The sequence below is a fragment of the Gymnodraco acuticeps genome, unplaced genomic scaffold (genome assembly GCF_902827175.1).
Source record: "Gymnodraco acuticeps unplaced genomic scaffold, fGymAcu1.1, whole genome shotgun sequence".
NCBI lineage: Eukaryota > Metazoa > Chordata > Actinopteri > Perciformes > Bathydraconidae > Gymnodraco > Gymnodraco acuticeps.
The window spans coordinates 2529842-2557561 of NW_022991513.1; the positions used below are offsets into that span (position 1 = coordinate 2529842).

Consider the following 27720-nt stretch of genomic DNA (forward strand, 5'->3'; position numbering starts at 1 on the left):
CAATACAAATCATAGACTAAGAGGCATCAAGACCAACAGGGAACATATAAGTAACTTCAAAAATGTAAAGTTTTGCATTCAAAGCTTTGCAGTCACGATGTACTTAAAGTATTTAATTGAAATTGCTCCTGTGAGTGTTATAATTTTATATTGTTGTACTTTATTATCGCGGTTTGAAGTTAAAGCCTATACTTAACATTGTTAATGCCTGAAGCTAAAGTACATACAACAAAGTAAATATATTGCTGTTAAATTAAAGTAGAGACATAAAAGCTGCAATAATTGCCTCTGAAATACAGTGACGTAAACATTTAGAATATAGTAACACAAAATGCTGTTTCTAACACACACGGTGGAGCGATGAACACAAGTGACCACAGTGTGTCGTGTTTAAGCTAATGTCTTTCTGTTTCTAAATGTATGTGGATATTTGACATGTGCAACAATGGAAAGTTATTGCGCCAGTAAATGTAAAGGAAGATTACAACATTGCAACAATAACCACATTCAAACATACATGAGGAAGTGCTGCCTCTCATGAACAGTGTACTCGTTGTGGGGAAGTGAAAGCGGTCTTAAGTCACAGAGAAATAACTTCTCTAGGTCATTATAGCCGCAGCTCCAGCTCCACTCTCTGTTTCTGTCCCGCAGCAAACACAGAGCTGCTGTAGGACAGACACTCAGCAGGGAGGAGAGTTTAAACATCCAGAGATGGGCTTTGGGGAGGATCTGCGCTGCCCCCAGGCACATGCAGCTGTAATGCGGCTGCTGGACTCAGAGCTTCACCTGATGGAGGTCATGAAGAAGTGGATGGGTCAGCGGGCCAAGAGTGAGCGGGAGTTTTCAGTGCAGCTGCACCACATGGCCGCCATGGGAGAGAAACTGGAGAGGCCTCAGCCCGGAGCGGGACAGGACTACATCAGCCAGCTCAACAAGGTGAGGGATCCATCTGTGGCCTTTAATTCATGCAAAACCAATTATAATACACAAGGTGTGTGACTCAGTTACTTCATTTAATATTCAAAATTAAGGTCAGGTTAAAAATCCTCACACCAATATGAACAATTTATTTTGGAAGGCCATTGAAAAAAGGGTTTTCCTCCATCCTTAAAAATATATGTTATTATATTCAATTATTTGTGCAACAAAAAGTGATGATGGACTGAAACATCTGACTCATATGAACTCATATGAGTCATATGAGTCAGATGTTTCAGTCCATCATCATTTGGAAAATCACAATCAGAATGTGTTTGCTTTCAACACAAATGTCTGGATGGACAGGGATGTCTGTTACAAACAGTAACGTTGGTCTTGTTGCTGTAGTTAGAGCTGTAGGTGAAATACTAAAGTTGTTGTTCTTGCAACATTTTTGGAGATTGTTCTACACACTTGACCAACACCTATACTTGAATTGTTGCGAAGTATGTCAAATAAATCATGCCTATAATTGCAACCATGCACAGGAAGTATTATGCCATGAAGGAAACCAAAAGAAAACATGTTCTTTTAAGAACCCACAATATCCACCGAAGATTACAAAGATTGGAAGAAATAGTTAGAGGAATGGTAAAAAATATATATTTTAAGAACATAATTATCTGAATGGAGCAGAATGAGCATGCAATATATTGTTGGATCAACAAAATAAAAATAAAAGATTATATTTCTGCAGTTCGAAAAACATATTGGTGAAAAACATATTAAAACATTTGGTGGCTCGATGCATGACAAGAACCACACATTTGTTTCATCACATTTTATTTAAAGGTCCCATGTCATGGCCATTTCTACTGATCATAAATTCATTGTTGAGGTCTACTAAAATGGATTTATATTGTGCAATTTTCCAAAATCACATTGGTTTCTCATACAGCATCTCTGTATAGTATGTGTATTCACTCTCTGTCCTAAACGGCTCCCCCCCTCCCTATGAGCCCAGAGGCCGTCTGCGAGACACAGCTAAACCCAGCCCGAAACCAGCCCGAGCACACACACCTGCAGCCTGGCTGGGAGTTTGTGTGCTCACACACCGACTCACAGCCTCGCCGCGCCCCGCCGTCTCAGGGAGGAAAAATCGGCAGGAGCTGCAGCTGAGAAAATATTGAGTGTGTGAGGAAGTCCGCGGATTGATCCATTTTGGACCAATCAACGGACTTAACCTAACGGCTCCGCGAACGTAACGTAACGTCTCCACGGATTGGTCCATTTGGGTATGGGCACATCACTGTACCCAGGAAGAAAAAGAGAAATCTCCAACGAGGCGTTCTGGGGCAGCATAGACAGGTCTTTTCTGTGTTAAAGTTGTACTCGCTACAGGGTGTACGTTGAGGGTTTGTGACTCTGCAGACCGTTTACATGCATAAAAACCTTCATAACACACAAGGGGACGGGTACTAACCGGAAAAGCATGACATGGGACCTTTAAATGTAATGAGTATTTTTAGATGAATTACTCACTAAGAAAGAAATCCAAACAGAGGTTAAAGCATGTTCTTTTGTCCTCTTGTTTGAATTACCTGTTTTTCTCCCTGACCTTTGCCCCCTGCCCCTCAGTCGTGGGGGGTGCTGGTGTCTCAGACGGACGTCCTCAGTCAGGTGATGAAGAAGCGCTCTGAGGATCTGCTCGACGGTCCCATCAGTAAACTCACGCTGGTCATCAGAGATAAACAGCAGCTCCGCAAAACCTACGCAGAGCAGTGGAACCTCCTGAGGCAGGAGCTCGGCAAGGTGTGACACACACACACACACACACACACACTCAAATACACTTCTACTTTCAATCTCCTGCGATCATGACAAAAGTCAGGGTTGCAATCTTTAGACAGACAGTCCTTTTACTGTGATGAAACCACTGATTCTGACTCGTTTACCCTTATGGTATACAACTTTTACCCATGTTACTTCTAAAAACTTAGCACCGACAAATAACACACATACAAATCTGAAAGTGTGAAAATATTCTTTATGGATGATTGTGGTTGTGCATTTGAGTGTCTATTTTCCAGAGGGGGAAAAAGTACTCAGATCTTGTATTTGAGTAAAAGTAGCGTGTAGAAATACTCTCTTTCAAGTCAAAGTCATGCATTCAAAATGTTACTCAAGTAAAAGTACAAAAGTATTAGCATAAAAAAATACTTAAAGTACCAAAAGTAAAAGTACTCATTATGCAGATTGGCCCATTTCAGAATAATTTATGTTATATAATATGTTCTGTTTATAATGATTGATGCATTAACGTGTTTATCAAAGCTGGTAAAGGTGCAGCTATTTTTAATGACTTTGTATACTGCAGGGTAGCTTGTGATTTGCTCCTGGTGTAACCAAAGTCTTATTTAACTGTTGATTATATTTCACATTATTAATCAAAATCTGTAAAGTAACTAAAGGTATTAAATAAATGTAGAGGAGTAAAAGTAAACGATTGAACTCTAAATTGTAGTGGAGTAGAAGTACAAAGTAGCATGAAATGGAAATACTTAAGTGGAGTACAAGTATCTAAAAAGTGTACAGTACTTGAGTAAATGGACTCAGTTACTTTACACCACTGCTATTTCAATGTGGTCCATGAACTGATACTACTTAAAGTTATATCCAAACAAAAATGACATTTACTTTGCATTTTAAGTGATATTATATTTAAAATGAACCATTCATTGCTGTTGAGCAGAAGAGCTTGTGTTTAGGGATTAGCCAACTTCATCATTCTCACTACCGTGTTCTCCTTCTGGATGCTCTGGTATTTTTGTTTAAAATTAAGTCATACTAAATGAGTGTGCAACAGTTTGTGGTAAAGTGTTTTTTGTATGTGGCATGATTCTCATTAGAGAGAAAGCAGAAGTTGTTGCTTTAAAATCTAGTTGTTGATTCTCCTCCAGTAAATAATCTTGATTTGCAGATGGCCATTGCGGCAGCAGCATTATAAATAGACAGCAGTCAAATGAACTGAGGTACAATAGACTGGAAACAGTTTGTGCATATGCAGTTTGATGCAATCTCAAACTGGTGGCTGCTTCACATTGTTTTTATTACCCAATTACATCAGGGAAATGATGTGTTCATGTTCAGTGATCTGTACTGGTGGTTCGGCCGTTTGTTCATTTGAATTTTCTTACTTTATTGTTCAGTCTTTGATTATTATTGGAACTTGGATTCATGTGATTCACTGTGTGGTACAATAGTGAACAACAATGTCACAGATGCTATCAGGTGGAGTCTTGAAGTATTGGCACAATAAATGTCAGATCACTTCCTCTTGTCTTTTCTCATGTTTGTGCTCCTCTGCAGTGAAACAACAGGGCCACTGATCACTTCCTGTGTCAAGCAGAGCTCACACCTAGAGGCAGCTCTTAACCACACATACTGTAGCTCCTCTCAGGGCCGGTTTTTGGCATAGGTGACATTGGCGGTTGCCTATAGGGCACCAGATCTGGGGGCGCTGCGCTGGTAGCTCTGGGAGAGGACAAAACCATGTTTGACTGTTTGCGCTCATCCTAATTTTCGGCCTTGATGTAACAACATTCATAATTAAGAAAAGGTAACACCCTTTTCACTCCGGTAACGGTTACACGTTTCATTTGCCCTGTATGATGGGCGCTGTAAGAGATGAAAGTGTGGGATGTTGTTGGCTTATCAGGCGCCCACAGCTCACAGCCGAAGTGCGAGCGAGAGTCCGAGCGAGCGAGCGAGGGAGAGAGAGAAGGCGCACCACACCGGTGATTGATATGAACTTATTGTTAGCATCTGGTGCTAGCTGCGCGAAAATGTTTCTACAACAAAGGTGGAGGGAGAGTCCTCTCCTGTCAGACTAGGAGTCTCTGTGAGGTAAAGGACTCTGAGTGTTTAGATAGTTAACTTTAGTCTAAGTTATCTCAGTGGCTCTCAAACGTTTTGATCACAATTAATGTAAACACATATTTCCAAGGCACACCTTTATAATTATTAGGATAAATAAAAACAGGTTTGAAATCATTCCAATGTATACTATAGGACACAGTAAACCAAAAATATTGTTTAAAACTGGAGAGATTTAAACAAAATGCATACATAAATGTTAAGGTCAAATAAGATATAAATGAACAACAAAAATAAAATACGTTAGGCCTACATTTATTCGTTATTGGCTATGGGTTATTGGTTATGTTCACATAGCCTACTTATTTGATTATTAAAATGTAAACCATTATTTTTCATAAAGTTGTACCCTCTAGATCTAGTCTCTAGTAATTCTTCTCAAAGTGCACCAGATTGAAGCATTTTACTTTAACATTTAAAAATAAAAATCTTCCGGGGGGGCATACCCCTGTCCCTCCTAGAGGATGTGATGTCCACCCTCCAATTAAAACATGTTCATACATTTGAAGCCTTTTTTATGTATATTACCTATGTCAATACGTTTCTGTTTTTGTAGTGTATTGGTCTTTTGTAGAGATTTTTCATTTATTCTTAATATTCTATTGGATATCTATTGATCTTTATATTTTCGCCAGCTAAAATCTTGCATAGGGCAGCAAATTGGCTAGAACCGGCCCTGGCTCCTCTGAATAACGCCTTACCTTGCACCGAGTGATTTTCTGTGTGTTTGTCTGTGTGCTGCTTCAGGTGACTCAGACAGAGCTGGAGAGGCTGAAGGGCAGCTACAGGCAGGCGGTGAAAGATGCAGCTCAGGCTAAGAGGAAGTACCAGGAGGCCAGTAAAGGTGGGGAATCCTGACATACAGTAACTTAGTTATTTCAACAGAATCGGTTTCACACTGATGGCCATGTGTTATTTTAATATATCGTGTATTCCCATTTCCAAACATGACATACATAATGTCTTCTCCCCGTGCAGATAAAGAGCGAGACAAGGCTAAAGAGCGTTACGTCAAGGCTTCTGTGAAACTCCACGAGCTGCACAATGACTATGTGCTGTCTGTGCGAGCTGCTCAGGTTTACCATCAGCACCACTACAGTCAGATCCAGCCGACCCTGCTCGCTGCGCTGCAGAGTCTGCAGCAGGAGATGGTGCTCATACTGTAAGATCACACAAACCACAGAGTGACTGCGTGTGAATGACATTAGTGGTTACTGTTGGCAATAAGTTGGCTTATTTCCATCCACAAACACACACATTACATTACATGTCACTTGTTAGACACTTTTATCCAAAGCGACTTACACACTGTGTGCAATCCCCACAGGAGCAATTTGGGGTGAAGTGTCTCAGGGACACAACGACATGCTGACTGCAGTGGGGTTTGAACCTGTGACCCCCTGATCCGAACACCAATGCACAACCCACTGCACCACACGCCTCCCACACATAAAAACGAAAGGAATGCTGACTTCAAAAGCACCTTTTTAATTAACTACAGTACATGTACATGTTTTCCCATATTAAATTAACAGTTGTATTTCCTCCTCAAGCATTATGTTAATGTTGTTTAGTGTTGCATTTGAGACGGTTTTGACAGATTTTCCTTGTTTGTTCATTCAGAAACCCTGGATATAAATAGAACATCTCAAATCGTTAAAACACTACTTTTATATGAAAATAAAAATGAAAATCTGAGTTTTTATTCATGCATTAAATGTTTGACAGTCAGCTGTCAGACCGCAGATGTCTCCGCTTGTGAGAGTCTGCAAAACAGACACCGCTTAAAAGGACTCAAATATGACAAGTATTCAAACATCTAAATACTTACTGTGATGGACTGCTTATCTCAGACAAGTCTCTGAAAGCAGATTATCTTGGCACTGATGTGAATCAGCCCGCAAATAAACAACCTGGAAAAGTTTGATATTGTACATCTGTGAAATGCAGAAATGTAATGTAGTCTTTCAATCAATTTGTCTAAAACCTGTCCTCAAAACCACTGAATTTGAAGGATTCTGTTTTCATGTGGCCTCCCTGACCCCTGAACCAGAAAGGAGATCCTGCAGGAATATTTCGACATCTCCTCTCTCCTCCATCATGAAGTGGTGCAGATCCACCGGGAGATGTCTTCTGCTCTTACAGCCATCGATCCTCACAGAGAATACGAGAGCTTCATCCAACAGAACAGGTAGAATGGGGCCAAATTTCCCCTCAGATGGCAACACTGCGGTCGTGAAAGCCAGCCATGCAGAGTGATGATTCTATGTGTTTGTGTTTGTATAGATCTGTAGGGGAGACTCCTGCGTGTGCAGAGTTTGACTGTAGTCTCCTGGAGGACACTGAGCAGCTACAATCCAGCGAGATTGAACTAAACGACCTCACGCTTGAGACAGTTCAGCACAAGTGAGAACAAACGACACAATTCCATCCAGATGACTGAACTCTAATTTCCTTTTTAAGTGTCTCAACCACTACCTCCTCCTCCCCCTTCATGTTCATTTTTACCTCCAATTTCCTCTTATGGTTTTGCATTAATTTATTCCTCCCTTCACAATTTATTCTCCATCTCGTAGACTGACTGCGGTAGAAGAGGAGTTGCTGAACTTGGCTCAGACTCTGGGCTCGCAGCAGACCTCGGTGGATCAGCTAGAGCTGGAGCTGGACGCAGAGCGGGAAGGTGTGAAAAAAGGCCAGAGGTGAGTGGACCACAGACCCAAGCATAACCACAAGTATGCCCAAATGTTGCGATGATTTTGTAATCACTATAAACACAAAACTGTTGTTATAACCGTGAAGATAAATAACTGAGGCTTGCCTCCCCCCCACGGAGAGAGTTCAGAGCTAATAACCAGCGTGGTCTCAGGGGGCTGAAAGTGCCTTATGAATTATTATACAGTGATATGGTGAGTTATGGAGCTCAATTTGTCTTGGTTGAAGAAGCTGTCTGGAGGTGTTGGAGGTTTACAGTCCTGTGGGAGTGATGGAGTCATTACCAAGCTCCTGGAGGTCGGCTGGATACAATGTGTTTGTTTGCAAAAAGCTGGGAGCACATATGGTGGTGGTGTTAGTGAGAGAGGTGAAGGTTATGCTGCTCTTTGATTTGTATTTTGAAAAAACATTTTGTCAATGTACAGAGACATGCTATATGATGTTAAAGAGGGACGTCTTGTAGCTGAGAACCCGTGAACTTAGGGAAGGTCTACAGTCTGAAAAGTGAAGCAAAATAAAAAAGTGCCTTTTATGTGCATGTTCTTTAATCACCAGCAAGGGTTTGCAAAAAAGTCCTACTTTATAGATGTCTACAAGGAAATTACCTTATTTCTCACCTCATCTCCTGACAAGCTTGTCTTCTCAGTCGCTATAGTTTGATGTCTTCTTTAAAGCAGCATATTGTCCATTTCCTAAATTATGGTCCCATTTAAAATAAAATAAAGAAGTGAAATCATGGGAATGGCATAGTGTCACAATTTCATTACAGTTTTTCACATCCAGTCTTGCAGAATACAAAAATAAGAATGTAATTTAAATGTTTTGGTAAAAACTATTTAACAAGCTCAAATCTATAGCTGGGGTCGGAATAATTGCTTACTCTGAGATCATACAAGCAATATGTTAGAAAAATATCAGAAAACAGTGAAAGCTTTATTAATAATTACTTTTAATGTGAGTTTAGTATAAATATAAAGCAAAAACATTAAATCTTCACATATGAAAAGCTTTTGCAGTTGTGTATGAAAAAAGGCAACAATCCAAATAGTTGATCATTTCCTGTCGATTAATAAACAGTGTTATCTCTACCCTCTACTGACTTACTGAACACCTTAGTATTTCTGCAGCACAGTACTAGATGGTGTGGCAGATAAGTATAGTGTGTGCTGTGCTCTTTTTGTTATGGAAAAATGGAGGCCACATTGTGTATGCATAATGCACAGAAAACGTTTGGGTGGGCACTGGGGGTCCAACAGCAAATGATCCCCCTGATGTCTTCTAATAGGTTAATCCAGCCGTGAACTGGCCATTCCTGTTTGGTGAAAGCTTTATATTTGTTACTGCAGCTATCAGGTTTATTCTCCCCTCTCGTTTCCCCTCACTAACAGGACTCCTGGGTCATTGAAAGGTTTACTGGTCTTGCATGCTGAAAATCCGGACAATTGCTGACTAAGCCATCGCCAGGGAAGCCTTCTTATTGATTGCCTTAGTCAATATGAAGCATATTGATGTTGTGTTGCATTACTCGTGTTGTTTTATTGACTAGTGCAACCCTTGGTGTTGCTCCCACTGAAAATGTCCCACACATATAATTCACCTGACCTAATGCTGCTCTCTGCGTCATCCAGGGTCTACCAGTTCAGCAAGAGGCAAGCGATGGAGGAGTGCCGGCAGCATGTTGCTCTGAATCAGGGCTTTAAAGCCAAACTGGAGGTTCAGAGGCTTCTTTTGAAGGAGAAACTGGAAAAGCTGGGCTCCAAAGATCCTCCCTCTGCTCTGAAGCTCGACCAAGACAACAGCTCACTTTCTTCAAACTCAAGCAGCGTATGTTCTCTCTGCCAGAGGCTTAGCCACTTTTGTCTTTTTTTAGCTCCTAATCTAATTAGAGGATTACTTTGTTGATCATCTTTCACTCTGGCCCCACCAGCAGGTGGATTAGTGATTTTAGTGACATGTTTCGACAACTTTTGGATGGATTACCAAGAAAAATAGTACAGAGGTTCATATTCCCCAAAACATCCTTTCTCTTTAAACAAGTGCTACCATCAGGTCGATCGTCCAACATTTTGTTGACCAAAACAACACAAATTACAACCCCATCAACCTACAGTAGGCTGTACTTACAAACTAACTAATAAGCCAATGTATATAGCATAGGTATTAGCCAGGGCCGCAGGTGAGATTTTTGAAATGGGGGGGACAAAACTGAGAGAAATTATTTTCACGATACTCACGATACTTACTATTTGTTTTACAATCATAAGTAATATTAACCGTTATTAATATTCAAGATCAAATATAATACAATGTAAGTATGTATATGGATTAACAAATGAATTAGTATTTACCTTTTAAGTGCAAGAAGGATAATACATAAGGCGTTTGAGGAAATAACAATTTAGAGCAGGGGTATTCAACTAAAATTCAACGAGGTCCAGTTAGAGAAAATCTCCCCATGCAAAGGTCCGGAACATCAAAATGTCTAACTTGCTTTATGAATTAGTGTGATATATATTGAAGTAGCCTGCAGCTTTATCAACGTCTGCATGTAATCAACAACTGACTGCCAATAAAATAAAGAAAGTACAATTCATAAACAACAATATTTATTGTCAATTAACATTGAACTATACAGATATACAGTAAATACTGTGGATATGTGTAATGTTCCTCTCGGGCTGCATTTAAAAATAAAATAGAGAAAATAAATAAAATAGCTTTTGAAAATATGTGCATCTTAAAAGTGCTTAATTTTAGATAAATAAAATAAAGTGCAGCAGCAGCTTGAGTTTCCCTTTTTCTTTGTTAACCGTTTCACATCATGACTTAACAGTTTCAGACGATTATAGAACAATATCAGACTTTACACATAATAACAATTGAACAGTTTTAAAGTTTCTCTTTCTTTCCCTCTTATTCTTCCCTCTTTCCCTCTTCTCTCTGCCGCGCTGTCATCTATTCTTGTGTGTTTCTCTCCCTGTATCTCTCTCTCCTCCCTTCTTCTGTGTTTCTCTCTCTGTATCTCTCTCTCGTCTCTTCTTCTGTGTTTCTCTCCCTGTATCTCTCTCTCGTCTCTTCTTCTGTGTTTCTCTCCCTGTATCGCTCACTCGTCTCTTTCGCCCCCTGTCGGCGGCGGTTAAAATAGAATCGCCCCGTCAAAATCGAAATCCCCTATTAAGGTATTGATTATAGGTCCGGGTCCGTATAGGTCGGCGTCCGGATCCAGACCGCGGTCCGCCTGTTGCCAACCCGTGATTTAGAGGAATAACAATTAACAATAAGTAAAAGTAATCTATATATTGTAGTGCCGTGAAAAGAGAGTCGGAGGCGGTGTATTAAGAATGGAGTTCCAATCTTTATTATCCATTAATATCAGAGAGGTTAACACATGAACTGCTCTGCCTGACGAGCTAGCAGGAATGGCAGCTAAAGCTACAGGTGTTCCCACTAAAGGGTCCGTGTGGCAACACAATAAGCAAGGTGAATTATGGTCCCACATGGTGTCACCACACAAGCCCCCCCAGAATTCACACATAAACAAAATCAGCATGGCGGGGAGGAACGACACACAGACCCCCACGACTCCTGAGCACGGGAGTCGGAAAAGTGACTTCCGCCTGTGCGGCCCCCGGAAGGGGAGGGACCGGAACAACAGGTCTTAAATTTGTGACAGGGGACGAGGCCGGAGGGCGGCCCCGTCGCGGAGGTCGAGCCAGCACCACCGGCTGGTCCAAGTCCAGGTGAGCAGCCTTCACCCGGTCCACCGAGACGTGCTCGGCCTTGCCACCCAGGTCGACCACCAGGTGCTTGTCCCCGTGCTCCAAGACCCGGAAAGGCCCATCATAAGGGGCCTGCAGGGGGACTCTGTGCGCATCGTGCCGGATGAACACGTGCTCCGCCGAGCGGAGCTCTGCGGGAACCTGGGACACCTGAGTACCGTGCTGAGTAGTAGGGATCGGAGCAAAGGCCTCAGCGGCGTCCTGCAGGAAAGCCCGCTGGGCCGACGCCGACCAGGGAGCCGATGCGTTAGGGAGGAAATCCCCTGGAACTCTCAACGGCTACCCGTAGACCATCTCAGCCGTAGAGCACTGCAGGTCTTCTTTAGGCGCAGTCCTCAGGCCCAGCATCACCCAGGGCAGCTTGTCGACCCAATTCCCGTCCGTAAGGCCGGCTTTGAGGGCCGGCTTCATGGAGCGATGGAAGCGCTCGCAGAGGCCGTTAGCCTGAGGGTGGTAAGCGGTAGTCCTGTGCAGCTTAACCCCCAAAACCGCCTGCCACGGCGTTCCAGAATTCGGACGTGAACTGAGAGCCCCTGTCTGAGGAAATGTCCGACAGGGTGCCAAAACGACACACCCACGTTGCAATGAAGGCCCGGGCAACGTCCGCGGCCGACGTCGAAACGAGCGGGGCCGCCTCCAGCCAACGGGTCGTCCTGTCCACCATGGTGAGGAGGTAGGAAAAGCGCTGAGATGAGGGCAATGGACCAACCAGGTCGTGGTCAAACCTCCTCTCAGGCACCAGGAAACGCTCCAAAGGGGCCTTCGTGTGGCGGTGCACCTTAGCACGCTGACAAGCCACGCACTCACCAGCCCAAGTCCTCACGTCCTTTTTCAGCCCATGCCAGACGAACTTCGCGGCCACCAAGCGCACCAAAGGCTTAACGCCGGGGTGTGACAGTCTGTGCACTGCCTCGAACACAGAGCGCCTCCAGCTGGCGGGAACGACTGGCCGCGACAGGCCTGTGGAGACGTCACACAGGAGGGTAACGCCCGCGTCGCAGAACACCACGTCCTCCAAGCGAAGCCCCGCGCCCTCCACCTTCAGAGCCTGGACGCCGGGGTCTGTGACCTGGTCCGCCGCCATGCGAGTATAGTCCAGGCCCAACTGGACGGCTCCGATGACGACTCTGGAGAGGCAATCTGCAACCAGGTTCGACTTGCCAGCCACGTGCTTAATGTCTGTGGTGAACTCAGAGATGTAGGAAAGCTGCCGATGCTGACGTGCCGACCAAGGCTCCGCCACTTGGCGAAAGTGAGTGGCTTGTGGTCGACAAACGCCGTAAACTCCCGGCCTTCCAGCATGAAACGGAAGTGCCGCACGGCCAAATAAAGACCCAGGAGCTCACGGTTAAAAGCGTTGTACCTACGTTCTCTGGGCGTCAGCTGGCGGCTGAAAAAGGCGAGCGGCTGCCAAGCGCCCTCCAACCCACTGCTCGTGCACCGCGCCGACCGCGTAGTCCGACGCGTCCGTGGTGATGGAGATGGGAGCCGTAGATGATGGGTGTGCCAGCAAAGCCGCCTGAGCCAACGCGGTCTTGACCTCAGCAAAAGCGACGTCCGCCTCTGCCGTCCAGTCGATCGCCTGGACGGGGGTCTTGCCCTTCAATGCTTCATACAGCGGCCGCATGATGTGTGCGGCCCGGGCGATGAAACGGTGTTAGAAGGTCACCATCCCCAGAAACTCACGGAGCGACCGGGCTGTGAGCGGGCGAGGATATGCCGCAACAGCCTCCACCTTCGCCGGCAGAGGTGCCGCACCGCCCTTGGTGACGCGGTGCCCCAGGAAATCAATGTCAGACACCCCGAACTGGCACTTTGCAGGATTGATGATTAATCCGTGTTCGTTGAGCCGCGTGAAAAGGGCTCGGAGGTGGGACAGGTGCTCCTGCACTGAAGCGCTGGCGACGAGTATGTCGTCGAGGTAGACAAACACAAACGGCAGGTCCCGCAGCACTGAATCCATCAGGCGCTGGAACGTCTGAGCGGCATTCTTGAGTCCAAAAGGCATCCGCAGGAACTCAAAAAGTAGGGATGCTCCGATCGCCAATTTCGGGGCCGATCACTGGAATCAGTATCGGCCGATACCGATCGAGTGGGCGGGGCCTAAATGGAAGATTTAAACATCACTTTAAATCTTCCATTTAAAGTGATGTTTAAAACTCAGTTAATGGGGCTCATTCACTGGAGCTTCCACACACAACAATCAACTTAATTATTACATTCAAATGATGTACATTATTCAAGTTTACATTCACTTTGGATAATAACACGGGAGAAATTAGCAGAAGCGCTCTCTTTTCCTCTCTCCCTCTCTCTCTCCCTCTCCTGACAGCCTGTCAGTATCTCATGCAGCTCACTGATCCAGTAATGAGTGACCCGACAATGAAGAATACATATATTTATAATAACTAGTTTAGCTTGTTCCAGAGGTAGATAAAATAGCTAAGTGTGTTAGGTAGGGATGCACCGAATATTCGGCCACCGAAAATTATCGGCCGAAAATGGTTAAAAAGGCCCTTTCGGCTTTCGGCCGAAAGGGTTTTAGCACCGAAAAAATATCACCGAATGTCAGAACAGGCTTACGTTGGTAACCTAACGTGTTGTTGTGATGACGTAATAAAGACGCGGCGACCATGCTCGCGGCTGGCTCACAGGGGGGGGGACATTGATCGAGATTGCCCTGAGCCTTTAACAAATCGTATTAAATAATCTGATGACAGAATTGTAAACAGAATAGCTGAAATGTTAACAAACTAAATAACTCAGTTACCTCTAATCATTAACCCATGTTTGTATAATGTAGTTAACTCCGTGTGTTGCTGCTAGCATACATAACACCTGACGTGGAAACCTTACTCGTGGATGGGGCTACAGAGCTGCTAGAAAGACGGTCGAACCCGGTGCATTCCTCCGTCTGCATGCGGTGCACTTTTGCTAAATGTTTAGACAAATTGCTCGTGCTTACATGCTAAACTCTTATTGCACTTATGGTAACAAGTATTCTCCACATCGAGACGGGTAAAGTTTAACCACACCTCGGAGCGCGTTCTCTCCGCCATCTCCGCAGTGTGCTCCGCTGCATGTAGCAGCTGCGTGTGTGTAAACTGCCCCGCCCCCTCGCACACAGACGGGGGAGAGAGATCTCGTCTGATCGAAAATACATCATAGACGCATTTGTTGTCTTTGCATATTAGAAACGAGTTGGCGACACTAAGACTGCGATATAATGTTTTTTAGCAATAATACATGACATATATAAATGTACTGTATGCATTCAAAAGTGCTGAATAAATGTTTTATGGACCCATAATAGTGATTATTATTTAAGTTAAGTTTTGCCATAATCATGTCTATTTCCATAATCAGGTAGCTGAACAACATTGGTAAAAAATGTATACATTATATATATATTAGGGCCGGGACTCGATTAAAAAAATTAATCTAATTAATTAGAGGCTTTGTAATTAATTAATCGAAATTAATCGCATTTTTAATCACATATAAATATTTGACCTGAGAACAGTGAGAAGCAATTTTTTTTCACATGGATTGTAGTATACCATTAGGCGCATTCCCACCGCAGTACTTTTCCCACAAAGGTTCATGAGAACTTAGTTCATGAGAACTCTTTGAACCTGGGGGTGGATTAGGCAAATGAAGCCGCTGACGTCACTTATTCTTCTTCTGCTTTGGGTTTACTGGTAGGCCGCAAACCACTTCACGGCGTATACTGCCGCCCAAAGTCCCCGGCCGGAAGTCCCCGGAGTTGGGGACTGGCTTCAGTAGAAGCTGCTGGGAGTCCCAGCAGCCTTCCGAGTAAATCGCCAGAACGCCGACACCTCCTCATCTCCACCGCTCCCATGTTTTATTTTGTGTTGCCATAAATTAGTCTCTCTGCGTTTCTGCGCTGGGCTAATGCTAATAATGCTAATGCGAGGATAATAAAATTCACAAAACTTTTTGGGAGTTTTACGGGGCGTGGTTTGCAATCCGCCCAGCCAATCAGAAATATAGCTCTTTTCTCACAAGAGAGCCGTACGAAAGTCCCTGCTCTCTAGTAGCTCTCTGCTCTCTAGCAGGGACTTTCGTGGGGGTAAAAAGGTTCTCATGAACTAATTTTAGTACCGGCTCTTTTTGGTGTGAACGCGATAAAAGAGGCTAACGTCCACGCTAGCTTCCACGCTAGCTGCTATATATTTTGCATTGAGGTGATACTTGAGGCTTGATGTGCTGCGGTGATATGCGAATTCCTTTTTGGAATCCTTTTGCATAATTTGCACACAACCGTGCTCTTATCGACGCTTCCATCCGTCCGTTTTTTAAAACAACATATCCCACTGTTGTTCACTGTGGTTTGTTGTTGTCTGAAGTCATGAACGTTAGTTGGTGCTCCAGTATAATCGGTACGCCTGAAACTCATCCAGTGAGAAACGTTCCGCGGTGCAAAAATAAGTGCGATTAAAATGCGTTAATTTTTTTAACGCGTTAATTTTTGTGTAATTAATTAATCTTAATTAACACGTTAAAGTCCCGGCCCTAATATATATATATTTCTATTAATCATTTTCGGCCTTTCGGCATTCGGCCAACTGTTTCCTATTTTCGGTATCGGTTTCGGCCAAGAATTTCCCATTCGGTGCACCCCTAGTGTTAGGTCTAACTCTTACGGTACGTCCACACAGCAGCTTTTCAAAAATCTTGAAAATCTTGGAGCTTGGCGTGTCTGAAAGCTTGGGGATTTTTTGCAACCAACAACCAATCACATGAATCTCCCGCCCCCGACATACAAAGCAAAAAACCCCGGGGATTTTATGCGAGCAATATATATATATATAAACTCCCCAAACAGGCGAAAACCTACCAGTTTCACCCACTGTCTCTGCCACCTCCCTCCATGCCTGGTTCCTCCGGTTTGTATCCCGTTAATAGTTCTGGTCGTAAAGAACCGGGTGATTTGCTACCGTAATTTCTCGTTTGGAATATGAGGAAATGAACTGCGGTCTGGTTCTCCCTGTGTGTGTGTTTCGCTGCGCTTACCGGTCCGGCGGGCGGAGCTGCAGGATTTCTGCTTCACACACGTTGCATACCGCTATTTTACTGTCTTTTTCGGACACCTTAAAATAATGCCAGACCGGTGAAGCCATTTTGGCGAGCTTGTTTTGCCGCACACAGAGAAAAGTGTCATGTATTTTACGTCATGCGATCGGCTCTCACGATCGGCATGTTTAGAGAGCACCGATCGATCGGTAGAGAGTGAGTATCGGCCGATCTCGATCGGTGCATCCCTATCAAAAAGTCCAAAAGGCGTTATCACTGCTGTCTTGGGAATGTCCAGGGGGTGCATGGGCACCTAGTGGTATCCACGCACCAGGTCCACCTTGGAAAACATCCCCGTACCGGCCAGATGCGCCGAAAAGTCCTGAATGTGCGGCACCGGATGGCGGTCAGGCGTAGTGGCGTCGTTGAGTCGGCGGTAATCCCCGCACGGGCGGAACCCGCCATTCGGTTTGGGGACGACGTGCAGGGGGGAAGCCCAAGGACTGTCGGAGCGGCGGACAATGCCCAGGCTCTCCATGGTTGAGAACTCCGCCCTCGCTACAGCCAGCTTAGAAGGGTTCAACCGCCGGGCCCTGGCGTAGACAGGAGGCCCCTCGGTAGTGACGTGGTGCTCCACGCCATGCTTAGTGGTAAGCGCAGAGAAGGTGGGCAGCGCAGGTCTGGAAACTCGGCCAACAGTCTGAGAAACGTGTCTGCAGCCCGACAGCCGCAGCATATGACGATATGCTGCGCTGCCAAGTGTGCACACGAGGGAGTCCACTAAGAGTCCATGAGCACACAAAAAATCCGCTCCGAGGAGGGGAAAAGAAATGTCCGCTGTCACGAAATCCCAGCTGAAACGCTGTCCTCCGATGCACAATCACATAGGCCTCACGCCGTACGTGCGAATGGGACCGCCGTTAGCCGTCGTCAATCGCGGTCCGTGCCCATCCCGGGTGACGTCTTCACTCGACGCTGGAACTACGCTCCGTTGAGCGCCCGTGTCACACAGAAACAGGCTTCCCGAAACGCTGTCGCTGACGAAGAGGAGCCCGCACGTGACGCCGACGCTCAGGGCCACTACTGAGCGCCGGCCCCTCCGTTTCCCGGGGGTTTGTAGCTGCACGGGGCGATGCATTTCTTCGCCATTGTCCCGAAACGTGCGTGGTAAAAGCACTCTCCGGTGTCTCCACGCCGGCTCGATACAGCCGTGTCCTGCCTCCGCCACGCTTTCTTGACTGCAGATGGGCCGCTGAGCGTTGTGGCTAACGTCTCTGCACCGGGCTTTTGTGTAACCAGGAAAAAACGATCCGCTTCCTCAGCCAAGGAACGGGGCTCCGTGACAGGCGTGTTGGCCAGCGCCGTCTGGACCCGGGGAGGCAAGTGACGCAGGAAAATCTCCGTGAATAAAATCCGGGGATCTCCCCCCCCTAGCAGATTTAGCATTTTCTCCATTAGCTGGGATGGCTTGCTGTCTCCTAGGCCTTGAATGTCAAGTATTTGGCGGGCCCTCTCCTTAGCAGATAAGCTAAATGTCTTAAGGAGAAGGGCCTTAATCGCCTCATATTTGCCATGGTGTGGGGGGGCTGCGATAAATCCCACCAACCTGGACGACGTGGAGCTCCCCAACGCTGCTACCACATGGTAGTATTTCAGGTCCCCGTCACGGACCTGTCGGCAGGCGAAATGTGCCTCCACGTGTGCGAACCATGCCTCGCGGCGTGCTCCCAGAATTCCGGCAGCTTTATGAAAACATCGCGCTCAGCCATGTTAGTTCATTTTCCGGAAACTTTCTCGGAAAAGTCAGGGTCACCAGTGTCGTGCCGTGAAAAGAGAGTCGGAGGCGGTGTATTAAGAATGGAGTTCCAATCTTTATTATCCATTAATATCAGAGAGGTTAACACATGCACTGCTCTGCCTGATGAGCTAGCAGGAATGGCAGCTAAAGCTACAGGTGTTCCCCACTAAAGGGTCCGTGTGGCAACACAATAAGCAAGGTGAATTATGGTCCCACATGGTGTCACCACAATATTACACGTATGTATATATATTACAACGATCATGTGAACAAATATATATATTGAAAAAAATGATAACAAAAAAATCAAAATATATATATATTTAATATAAATATATAGGCCTCCTATCTGCGCCCCTGCTGTTAGCTAATATGATAGAGATGCGCACCAGCATGTTACTCCTGTGGAATATGACGTAATTCTCACATGTCACAATCACGTGACCGGAGGGTAATCAGTAGGGATGCTCCGATCGCCAATTGGGCCGATTGCCGACCCCGCCGGAATCAGTATCGGCCGATAGCGATCGCCGATCCGATCGAGTGGGAGGGGCCTATGGGGATCTTCCATTTAAAGTGATGTTTAAAACTCAGTTAATGGGGCTCATTCACATGGCGCTTCCACAAACAACAACTAACATAATTATTACATTCAAATGAAGTACATTATTCAAGTTTACATTAACTTTGGATAATAACACGGGAGAAATGAGCGGATGCTCTCTCTTTTCCTCTTTCCCCCTCTCTCTCTCCTGACAGCCTGTCAGTATCGTCTCATGCAGCTCACTGATCCAGTAAAGTAATGCGTGTCGTGACCCAACAGTGAAGAATACATATATTATTTATAACTAGTTTAGCTTGTTCCAGAGGTAGATAAAATAGCTAAGTGTGTTTGGTCTAACTCTGTGTGTTTTGCTCCGCTCACCGGTTCGTCACAGCGGGTGGAGCTGCAGGATTTCTGCTTCACACACGTTGCATACCACTATTTTATTGTCATTTTCGGACACTTTAAAATACTGCCAGACCGGTGAAGCCATTTTTGCGAGCTTGGTTTGCCGCACACAGAGAAAAGTGTCATGTATTTTACGTCATGCGATCGCCTCTCGCATTTTTTTTTTTAGAGAGCACCGATCGGCAGAGAGTGAGTATCGGCCGATATCGATCGGCGGCCGATATCGATCGGCGGCCGATCGATCGGAGCATCCCTAGTAATCAGAAAGTGATAAGAGCTTTTATCACACCCTAAGCATGTTAGCATACTGACATTAGCATTTAGCTCAACGCCAAACAAAGCTTCACCGAGATACTAGTGTTGGAGTAGAGTTTTAGCCTCGTTTAATTTGATCAAGTCACCAAATGTGTTCCTGCAAAAAGTCTCATGTTCCAATCGGCCCTGCGCATTCCAGATCAATGACTAATAACCAAGCCCATCATCTTAACCAATGCTATTATTTACCCCCATTTGGAGTACTTTTGATCTTAATTTGTTTCTGTTATATTTATATTTGTAAACATTTATTCACCAAGATGTGCTCTGGGTCTTTTCTTTCCTTTTTCAGTTCCGCAGCCCACCTCCTTCCAAACTCCTCATGGATGGGATAAAAAACAATCTAAGTGGCCTGTTTAAACCCAAGTGGGAGGTAGGTTAAACATTGAATTCAATCAAAGCACAACAATTACACTCACAACAATGATAGATGGAGTACAAGCGGTTATGTTTGACTGTTGGCTCACATTGTATAAAAATAACAATATATTTTCTCAGTTTTTTGTTAAAATACATGAAAAAGCTTGTTGAAGGCACTTCCCTTCCTCACCCTCCATCTTTGCTGCCTTCAACTTGCTGTCTCTGTTTGTATACGCTCAACTACACAACAATTCATCATGTTTTGGAGAAAGTGTATCCGCTGCACTGCTGAGCTCTCTGAGGCACATGTTATTTCTTAGAGTCGTTGTCTTCCTGAAAGCCTTATTGGACTTATTGAGGTCAGCTTTGTCGGTCATAGTCACTTCCGATATTCTTCATGACCTAAAACTGAGTTTACTTCTCAGGCAGCAAGTGTATATCGTTTCTCTTCGCTGACAGTTAGAGCTATGAGCCAGCTGCACACAAACTCTCAACAGGAAAAGGCCTTGTACAGTCAGTCATTCGGTTCTTAATCTGTCAGAAAGATACAAATCACTGTGTGCATAATGCATGCTGTAAAAGATCATCTTGAGCAAATCTGTGTGTCTATAATCAGAGGACTTCCAGCCTAAATTATTGGCTGTTTAAGTTTGAACTACTTTTTCAACTCCTAACTCTACGGTTCCCTGGAGGTATGAAGGTGGTGGCGTTAAACTTTAAAGTATTACAGACTCTTTGAAGTATATCCATATATTCTATGCAGAATCTCCCTTAAATCCACCTTCAATCACTTCATATTGTTTTATTATTCATGTCAGCATTAAAGATTCTTCTTGTCTGTCTTCCTGCCCCCAGGTGCCTCCAGCCGACCCCCCGCTGCAGGAGGTGGATCGCCCTCTGGAGCAGCAGGACTGGTACCATGGAGCGATCCCCCGACTCGAGGTCCAGCAGCTGCTGAAGAGTGACGGAGACTTCCTGGTGAGGAAGAGTCAAGAGAAACAGGGAAATGTGCTCTCTGTGCAATGGGAAGGGTCCTGCAAGCATTTCCTCATCCAGAGCGCGGATGTAAGTGAAGAGTTCTACAAAGACACTTTACAATAAATGTGTGACTACATCATATTTTCTCAAATATTTCTGTTGCAGTAAGAGTATGTTCTAAGAGAAGTTCATGAAAGGTCACTGTTGTTTTTTATGCAAATTAAACAGAAGTCTGGATGCTAAGAATGAAAAAATGTATACAAGTTATTTAAATGATCTAAACCAAGGGTGTCAAACTCGCGGCCCACGGGCCAAATCCGGCCTGCGACCTTATTTTATTTGGCCCGCAAGAACTTGCAAAAGAATATAATATACACTACAATTGGCGTAGTTGTTGAATATTTGCTTTCAATTATGTGCCCTAGACTTCTACTTTCAGACGTAGTTATTTATGGGTTATTACCAGAACTGATAATAATCCAACGCAGAGCCAATAATGTTAATATAATACATTATTTTATATTTATTATATATTTATATATGTATAGTTATATAGTCTTGAAGTTACAACCGACCCTTTGAGTGCAACCATTGTGCTAATGTGGCCCGCCATGAAATTGAGTATGACACCCCTGATCTAAACAATTGAAAAGCCTATTTTTGTAAAGTTATTCCTTCTTCCTGTGTGTTTGCACATCGGTTGACTGGAAATGCTTCTCTATCTGTGTCAGTAGAATATGTACCGTCTGGATGGAGAGAGCTTCCCCAGCGTCCCACTGCTGATCCATCATCTGCTCTCCTCACGACAACAAGTCACCAAGAGGTCTGATACTGTGCTGAAGAAACCTGTGCTCAAGGTACACACACACGCACACACATTTAACATACTGACTGCTTCAATGGTCATCACAGATGAGCACACTTTCAAACCTAATCTCTAATAATGTTTCCTTCAAATTGTCTTCCATGTTCGGTCTTGCTGGTGCCATAGCTCTATGATGCATCTTTTATTGTTCATTTTAAACCCTTTAGGACAAGTGGGTCCTGGAACATGATGATATTATCTTGGGTCCCCTCATCGGACGGGTAGGTAAACCTAAATCTATTGACAGAAAATGTAGAAATGAGAAAAAGCAAAGGCTATTCTTCCTTGATGGGTTTTTTTTAATGCACATTCTGTACATTGATGCTCTTATGGACTTTGAAATAGTAACTTGTGGTTGTGGTTTCTCCTATGAAGATGTCTTTGTGAAAGTAAAGCTACAATAATATCAGTGTGAATTTGTCAATTAAAGTTTGTATTTTTTTAACTCCACTGTCTTTTTAGTACAAACAGCACATTTTTTGTAACATTACTCTGTTGATGTTAAGCAAGAAACACTGTCTTCGCCAATACAAAAGAGGGATTTTTGTAACTATGGAAGATATCCACTTGCTCGATGTAAATCAGACTGCTGTGTATGATTTCATATAAGCTGCTGCTGAACTTTGGCAGTCATTTTTTCATAGAAATAGGACTTTAATTTTAGTACCTCATCACTCACATTGAAATAGCGTTAAGAGCTCTCTTCACAGCCAGCATGGGCAGGAGGAACAGTTACAACACCCAATAACCATTTATTTTAACCAATCATTCAAATGAACCTACCAATTGTACATAGTTTCCATAGATTGAACACTTAAAAGTAGTTAAAGTAGAAGAATTGAATTGTACATTCGTCTCTCATTTCCTCTCAAATTGTCTACATATGGTAACAGTTCATCAAGGAGAATTGATCAGATGGAAAAGAGAATTATAAAAGCGGTAACAAATCATGCTGATGTTCGTGCCACACAGGGTAACTTTGGAGAAGTGTACAGTGGCCGTTTACGCTCCAATAATACTCCTGTAGCCGTGAAATCATGCAAAGAGAACCTGGCCCCGGAGCACAAGAGTAAGTTCCTGATGGAAGCCAGGTCAGTACACACACACACACACACACACACACACACACACACACACACACACACACACACACACACACACACACACACACACACACACACACACACACACACACACACACACACACACACACACACACACACACACACACACACACAAACAACCTCTCCTGTGCTCTCTAGGATCCTGAAGCAGTATGACCATCCTAACATTGTGAAGCTGATAGGAGTTTGCACTCAGCAGCAGCCCATCTACATCATCATGGAGCTCATTCAAGGTAAATATAATCGTGTATCTCAGTGTATATAACCAACAATTTAAAGCTGTGCCCCTCCATCATGACGTGTGTGTGTGTGTGTGTGTGTGTGTGTGTGTGTGTACACACATTTCATTAGGTGGTGACTTTCTTTCCTTATTACGGCATGGGAGTCACGGTCTGAAGCCGAAGATTTTGGTCAAAATGACAGAAAATGTTGCATCTGGTATGGAGTTCCTGGAGAGCAAGAAGTGTATTCACAGGTTGGTTACAAACACGTTTTTTATAAGGATCTATTCACTTAATCCCAAACAGGATTTTGAGATAAAAATGGTGCACATTTTGACTGCGCTAGGAATACTTGTAACTTGTGTGAAATGACTTGGTCCCATGTCTGCCCATAAGCAACCAAGCTAAGAAAACGAATTTGCTTGCTGACTTTTAGAAAGCTTGTTAGTCTAGTAATCTTTATCATTCCCAACTAAAGTCAGCCTTTAGCTTAGTGTCCGTTACTTCATGATACCATACTATAGTGAATGTATAGTCTAACACTTTACTGCTGGCAATTGCACTTAAAAAATAAATAAATGTTCTGTTCATTTGTAAAGACTATTTGCTGAATGAAACCTGTGAATAACTACATGTGTGTTTGCCCAACAGCCTATTTTCTGCAATAATCAAAAATCCAATTTAAAAATCCCTTTGGTTTTGTGTCAAGGGAACCAGGCCAATGCTTACCTTTCTTACAAAAATAAATCATCCCTACACCACTATATTTACATATTTACAAAATGTAATAAACAAGGATATACATAACTAAATAAATAAACAAACTTATACCAATAATTATGCTTTTATCGGACAGGACAGTGAACTTCATCTCTTAGTTGTACAGTATGGTGGATCTAAGGACACCACACACAAGCACCACAGAGCAGTGACAAGTAATGGTTCCAATGAAAATATATTACATATTGAAACATGTTCATTTTACACAGGAACAAGTGTGGAACAAGCTGCAGGTAGATGGATCTGAAAGCCTTCACAGTGCATAATACAGAACATAAGTCACTTCCCTCACATTAACATAATCCAACTGTTAACCAAACTGCACTTTCCCCGCAGCACTTCCACATATGTTGATGTAGCCGTCAAACTGTTATTGAAACTTAGAGACAAAAAGTATTTTTAAATAACTAAAAGCTGTTTTGTCTTCGAAGAAGCTGGAACCACGCTCTGCTGGCTGACCTACAATGTTTTTTCGTTTATATTAAAATATATAGCACTGCCATTTATTCAGCAGCCCATTACGTTCATTTGGCAACCTACAATAAGTGCATTGAAACCAAACTCAAAAGAAAAAGAGATAAGTGTCCTCAAGAACTGGAACTGTCCCAAAAAAACATTTAAAAGCTTGTTCAGAAAACTACAGTTCTGTATTTTTCATGGGTTTTGAAAATAATAATAAAACAGATACAAATAAGCACCAAAGTATAATATAAAATCCACAGTAAAGAGCCTTGACTATATTTTCATAAAGTTGACATTGAAGAGATTTTACGAAAAATAATTAAAAACACTTTTGAGCAAATGAAATGTGCCAAAAAAAACGAAGCACTTTAAAATACAATAAAACATGGTCAAACGCAAACATAATGAAATAGGCAAAATCTTTTTAATTATTAAAGATAAATATTTCACAGGTCCATAACAAAAGCTGTCTGTCTTAAACTCTATACTGTTGGTAGTTTAAAAGGAGAGACAGTGAACTTATCAAACCGTTCAGAGTCTCTTATCTATTAACGTACACTAATGCGATGTTATACCAGCTGTAAAAGAGACAGGGAGGAAGCGCATTCTGTGATTGGTTCTGTTTGAACATTTTATACAGGCTAAGAGGAAAATCAGGCTCACACAACCGCTGAAGACTATATATCTCACTAGGGATGCTCCGATCGATCGGTCACCGATCGAGATCGGCCGATACTCACTCTCTACCGATCGATCGGTGCTCTCTAAACATGCCGATCGCGAGAGCCGATCGCATGACGTAAAATACATGACACTTTTCTCTGTGTGCGGCAAAACAAGCTCGCCAAAATGGCTTCACTGGTCTGGCATTATTTTAAGGTGTCCGAAAAAGACAGTAAAATAGCGGTATGCAACGTGTGTGAAGCAGAAATCCTGCAACTCCGCCCGCCGGTAAGCGGTAAGCGCAGCGAAACACACACACAGGGAGAACCAGACCGCAGTTCATTTCCTCATATTCCAAACGAGAAATTACGGTAGCAAATCACCCGGTTCTTTACGACCAGAACTATTAACGGGATACAAACCGGAGGAACCAGGCATGGTGGCAGAGACAGTGGGTGAAACTGGTAGGTTTTCGCCTGTTTGGGGAGTTTATGGCTAGGCTATATATTGCTCGCATAAAATCCCCGGGGTTTTTTGCTTTGTACGTCGGGGGCGGGAGATTCATGTGATTGGTTGTTGGTCGCGTTGCTCGCAAAAAATCCCCAAGCTTTCAGACACGCCCAGCTCCAAGATTTTCAAGATTTTTGAAAAGCTGCTGTGTGGACGTACCGTATATACCTAACACACTTAGCTATTTTATCTACCTCTGGAACAAGCTAAACTAGTTATTATAAATATATGTATTCTTCATTGTCGGGTCACTCATTACTGGATCAGTGAGCTGCATGAGATACTGACAGGCTGTCAGGAGGGGGGGAGAGGGAGAGGAAAAGAGAGCGCTTCCGCTAATTTCTCCCGTGTTATTATCCAAAGTGAATGTAAACTTGAATAATGTACATCATTTGAATGTAATAATTAAGTTGATTGTTGTTTGTGGAAGCTCCAGTGAATTAGCCCCATTAACTGAGTTTTAAACATCACTTTAAATGGAAGATTTAAAGTGATGTTTAAATCATCCATTTAGGCCCCGCCCACTCGATCGGATCGGCCGATACTGATTCCGGCGATCGGCCCCGAAATTGGCGATCGGAGCATCCCTATATCTCACAATGAGGCTGAAACTCATTTAAGGATCATACATTAAACATAACCTTTAACATAAAAAACACATTCTAATCAAAAGAGAAATACGTGAAATGTTGCAACCAGGGTGTTTTAGTGGATCAGTTGTGTATGAGTTATTTATTTTGGTGAGTTATACATCCAGGCTGTCAGTGCTCTGCAGAAAACACGAGGTTGTGACACCAGGCTCATTACAGGAGCACTGTGAGATTTGCCCGGCAGGGACAGATCAGAGCTGCTGCTGCTCAGCCTGTAACGCTGCATGTCAATCTGCCTCACATGCTACACTGGAGACATGTTCTCTCATTTCTTATAGTCCCTCAGTTCTCTCGCCATGTCTTTTTTCATACAGGGCATGATGCTTTTGTGTCTCTTTTTATTCAATGTTTTATCAGCCCATATATTCATCACTGATATACTTTTCCCACTGTCTTCTTTTAAGGGACCTGGCTGCAAGAAACTGTCTGGTTGCAGAGCACAACGTGGTGAAGATCAGCGACTTTGGGATGTCCCGTCAGCAAGACGACGGTGTCTATTCTGCAGAGGGCGGCCTCAGACAGATCCCTGTCAAATGGACGGCTCCTGAGGCACTGAACTACGGTACAACACAACTGTTTCTGCCCTGCAATCACAACCAGCACACTACTCCTGGTTCTGTCTGCCAGCAGTCAATTGAAAACTAACAGATATATGCCTGAGCCTTTGCTGATGCTGCCCCCTGCTGGTGTGTTCAGGTCGTTATACCACAGAGAGTGATGTGTGGAGCTTTGGGGTCTTACTGTGGGAGGTCTTCTCCCTGGGAATGACGCCCTACACGAGCATGAGCAACCAACAAACACGAGACGAGGTGGAGAAAGGTGAAGACTCGCCATGCAAAAAATCCACTGTAAAAGTGTTTGTTTTCAGATTCCTGCTTTTTGTGATGCATTTTCTCAATTCCACATGTTTTGACCATCAGGATGTGTTTCAGGATACCGGATGCCTGCTCCACACAACTGCCCCGTGGAAATCTCAAGGATTATGACCAGCTGCTGGCAGTACGATCCCGGAAATAGATCTTCTTTCAAGAAACTTCGGGCTGAGCTCGGTGCCATATATAACAAAATTATGTAATACAAGCCTGTTAATAGAACATATTCTGTACTTTATTATTCTTTTGTCTGTTTGATTTGTTCTGTTATTGTGCATCTTATTTTCCTACCCACATCTTTTTTTTCCAGTCTCAATTTCATAGATAATGCAAGGTAACAAAATAAACAAAACTATTAATAAACTTTTGTTCAAGAAATAAACTTCTAAATGAAGTTTTGAGGACTTGTTAATCACCTGTGAACCAGATGATGGCAGCACTCTTGTTTCTTCCCTTCCTGCCTGTGGGTCTGTGTTTCATTCTTTCTTCTTCTAAGAACAATAGGTTGTCTTCAACCCATCTGCAAAAATATGTGCTGCTATAAACACAACATACTGTGGTATGTTATTACCTTTACTGTCGAAACCAAACACCCATGTGATCTACACCCGTGTGATCTGTCTGAAAGGCTCCATAAAGATGTGTCAAACATCCTTCTGAGACGCTGCCACTCAGATAAGGTTTTTGCCTTGTGTGCTGTTTATGTCAATTTGTGTTGCCTTTAAGGTTTTCATGATCCAACTGCAGATCTCCCTTTCTATGATCATGTTTTGTCAGGCATCAGCCAT

General features: G+C 43.6%; 1 protein-coding gene across 12 annotated transcripts; it reads left to right on the plus strand.

The window, feature by feature from the left end:
• The first annotated feature begins 504 nt into the window (after positions 1 to 504).
• Positions 505 to 27388, plus strand: fes (FES proto-oncogene, tyrosine kinase). Of its 12 annotated transcripts, none has more exons than XM_034197013.1 (18): positions 534 to 936; positions 2557 to 2730; positions 5602 to 5698; positions 5833 to 6016; positions 6908 to 7045; positions 7141 to 7260; positions 7431 to 7553; positions 9195 to 9390; positions 19740 to 19820; positions 20663 to 20785; positions 21520 to 21642; positions 21818 to 21871; positions 22623 to 22741; positions 22913 to 23007; positions 23126 to 23249; positions 26465 to 26622; positions 26757 to 26879; positions 26981 to 27388. In XM_034197013.1, the coding sequence occupies exons 1-18, from the start codon at positions 712 to 714 to the stop codon at positions 27133 to 27135; spliced, it is 2412 nt and encodes an 803-aa protein (XP_034052904.1). In that variant the 5' UTR covers positions 534 to 711; the 3' UTR covers positions 27136 to 27388. The 12 variants fall into 12 exon arrangements, 7 of the variants coding, with proteins under 7 accessions (XP_034052905.1, XP_034052906.1, XP_034052907.1 ...); XM_034197011.1 differs by having other exon boundaries at positions 535 to 936; positions 20663 to 20872; XM_034197012.1 differs by having other exon boundaries at positions 536 to 936; positions 20663 to 20872; positions 26993 to 27388.
• Positions 27389 to 27720: the final 332 nt, after the last annotated feature.

What these genes read in the sequence shown, in the direction of transcription:
- fes (XM_034197010.1), top strand. Translation starts at nt 712, where the DNA reads ATGGGCTTTGGGGAGGATCTGCGCTGCCCCCAGGCACATGCAGCTGTA. An exon ending in TGGGTCCCCTCATCGGACGG is followed by an intron (nt 21,872 to 22,622) that starts GTAGGTAAACCT and finishes CGTGCCACACAG; the next exon opens with GGTAACTTTGGAGAAGTGTA. An exon ending in ACGAGACGAGGTGGAGAAAG is followed by an intron (nt 26,880 to 26,992) that starts GTGAAGACTCGC and finishes GATGTGTTTCAG; the next exon opens with GATACCGGATGCCTGCTCCA.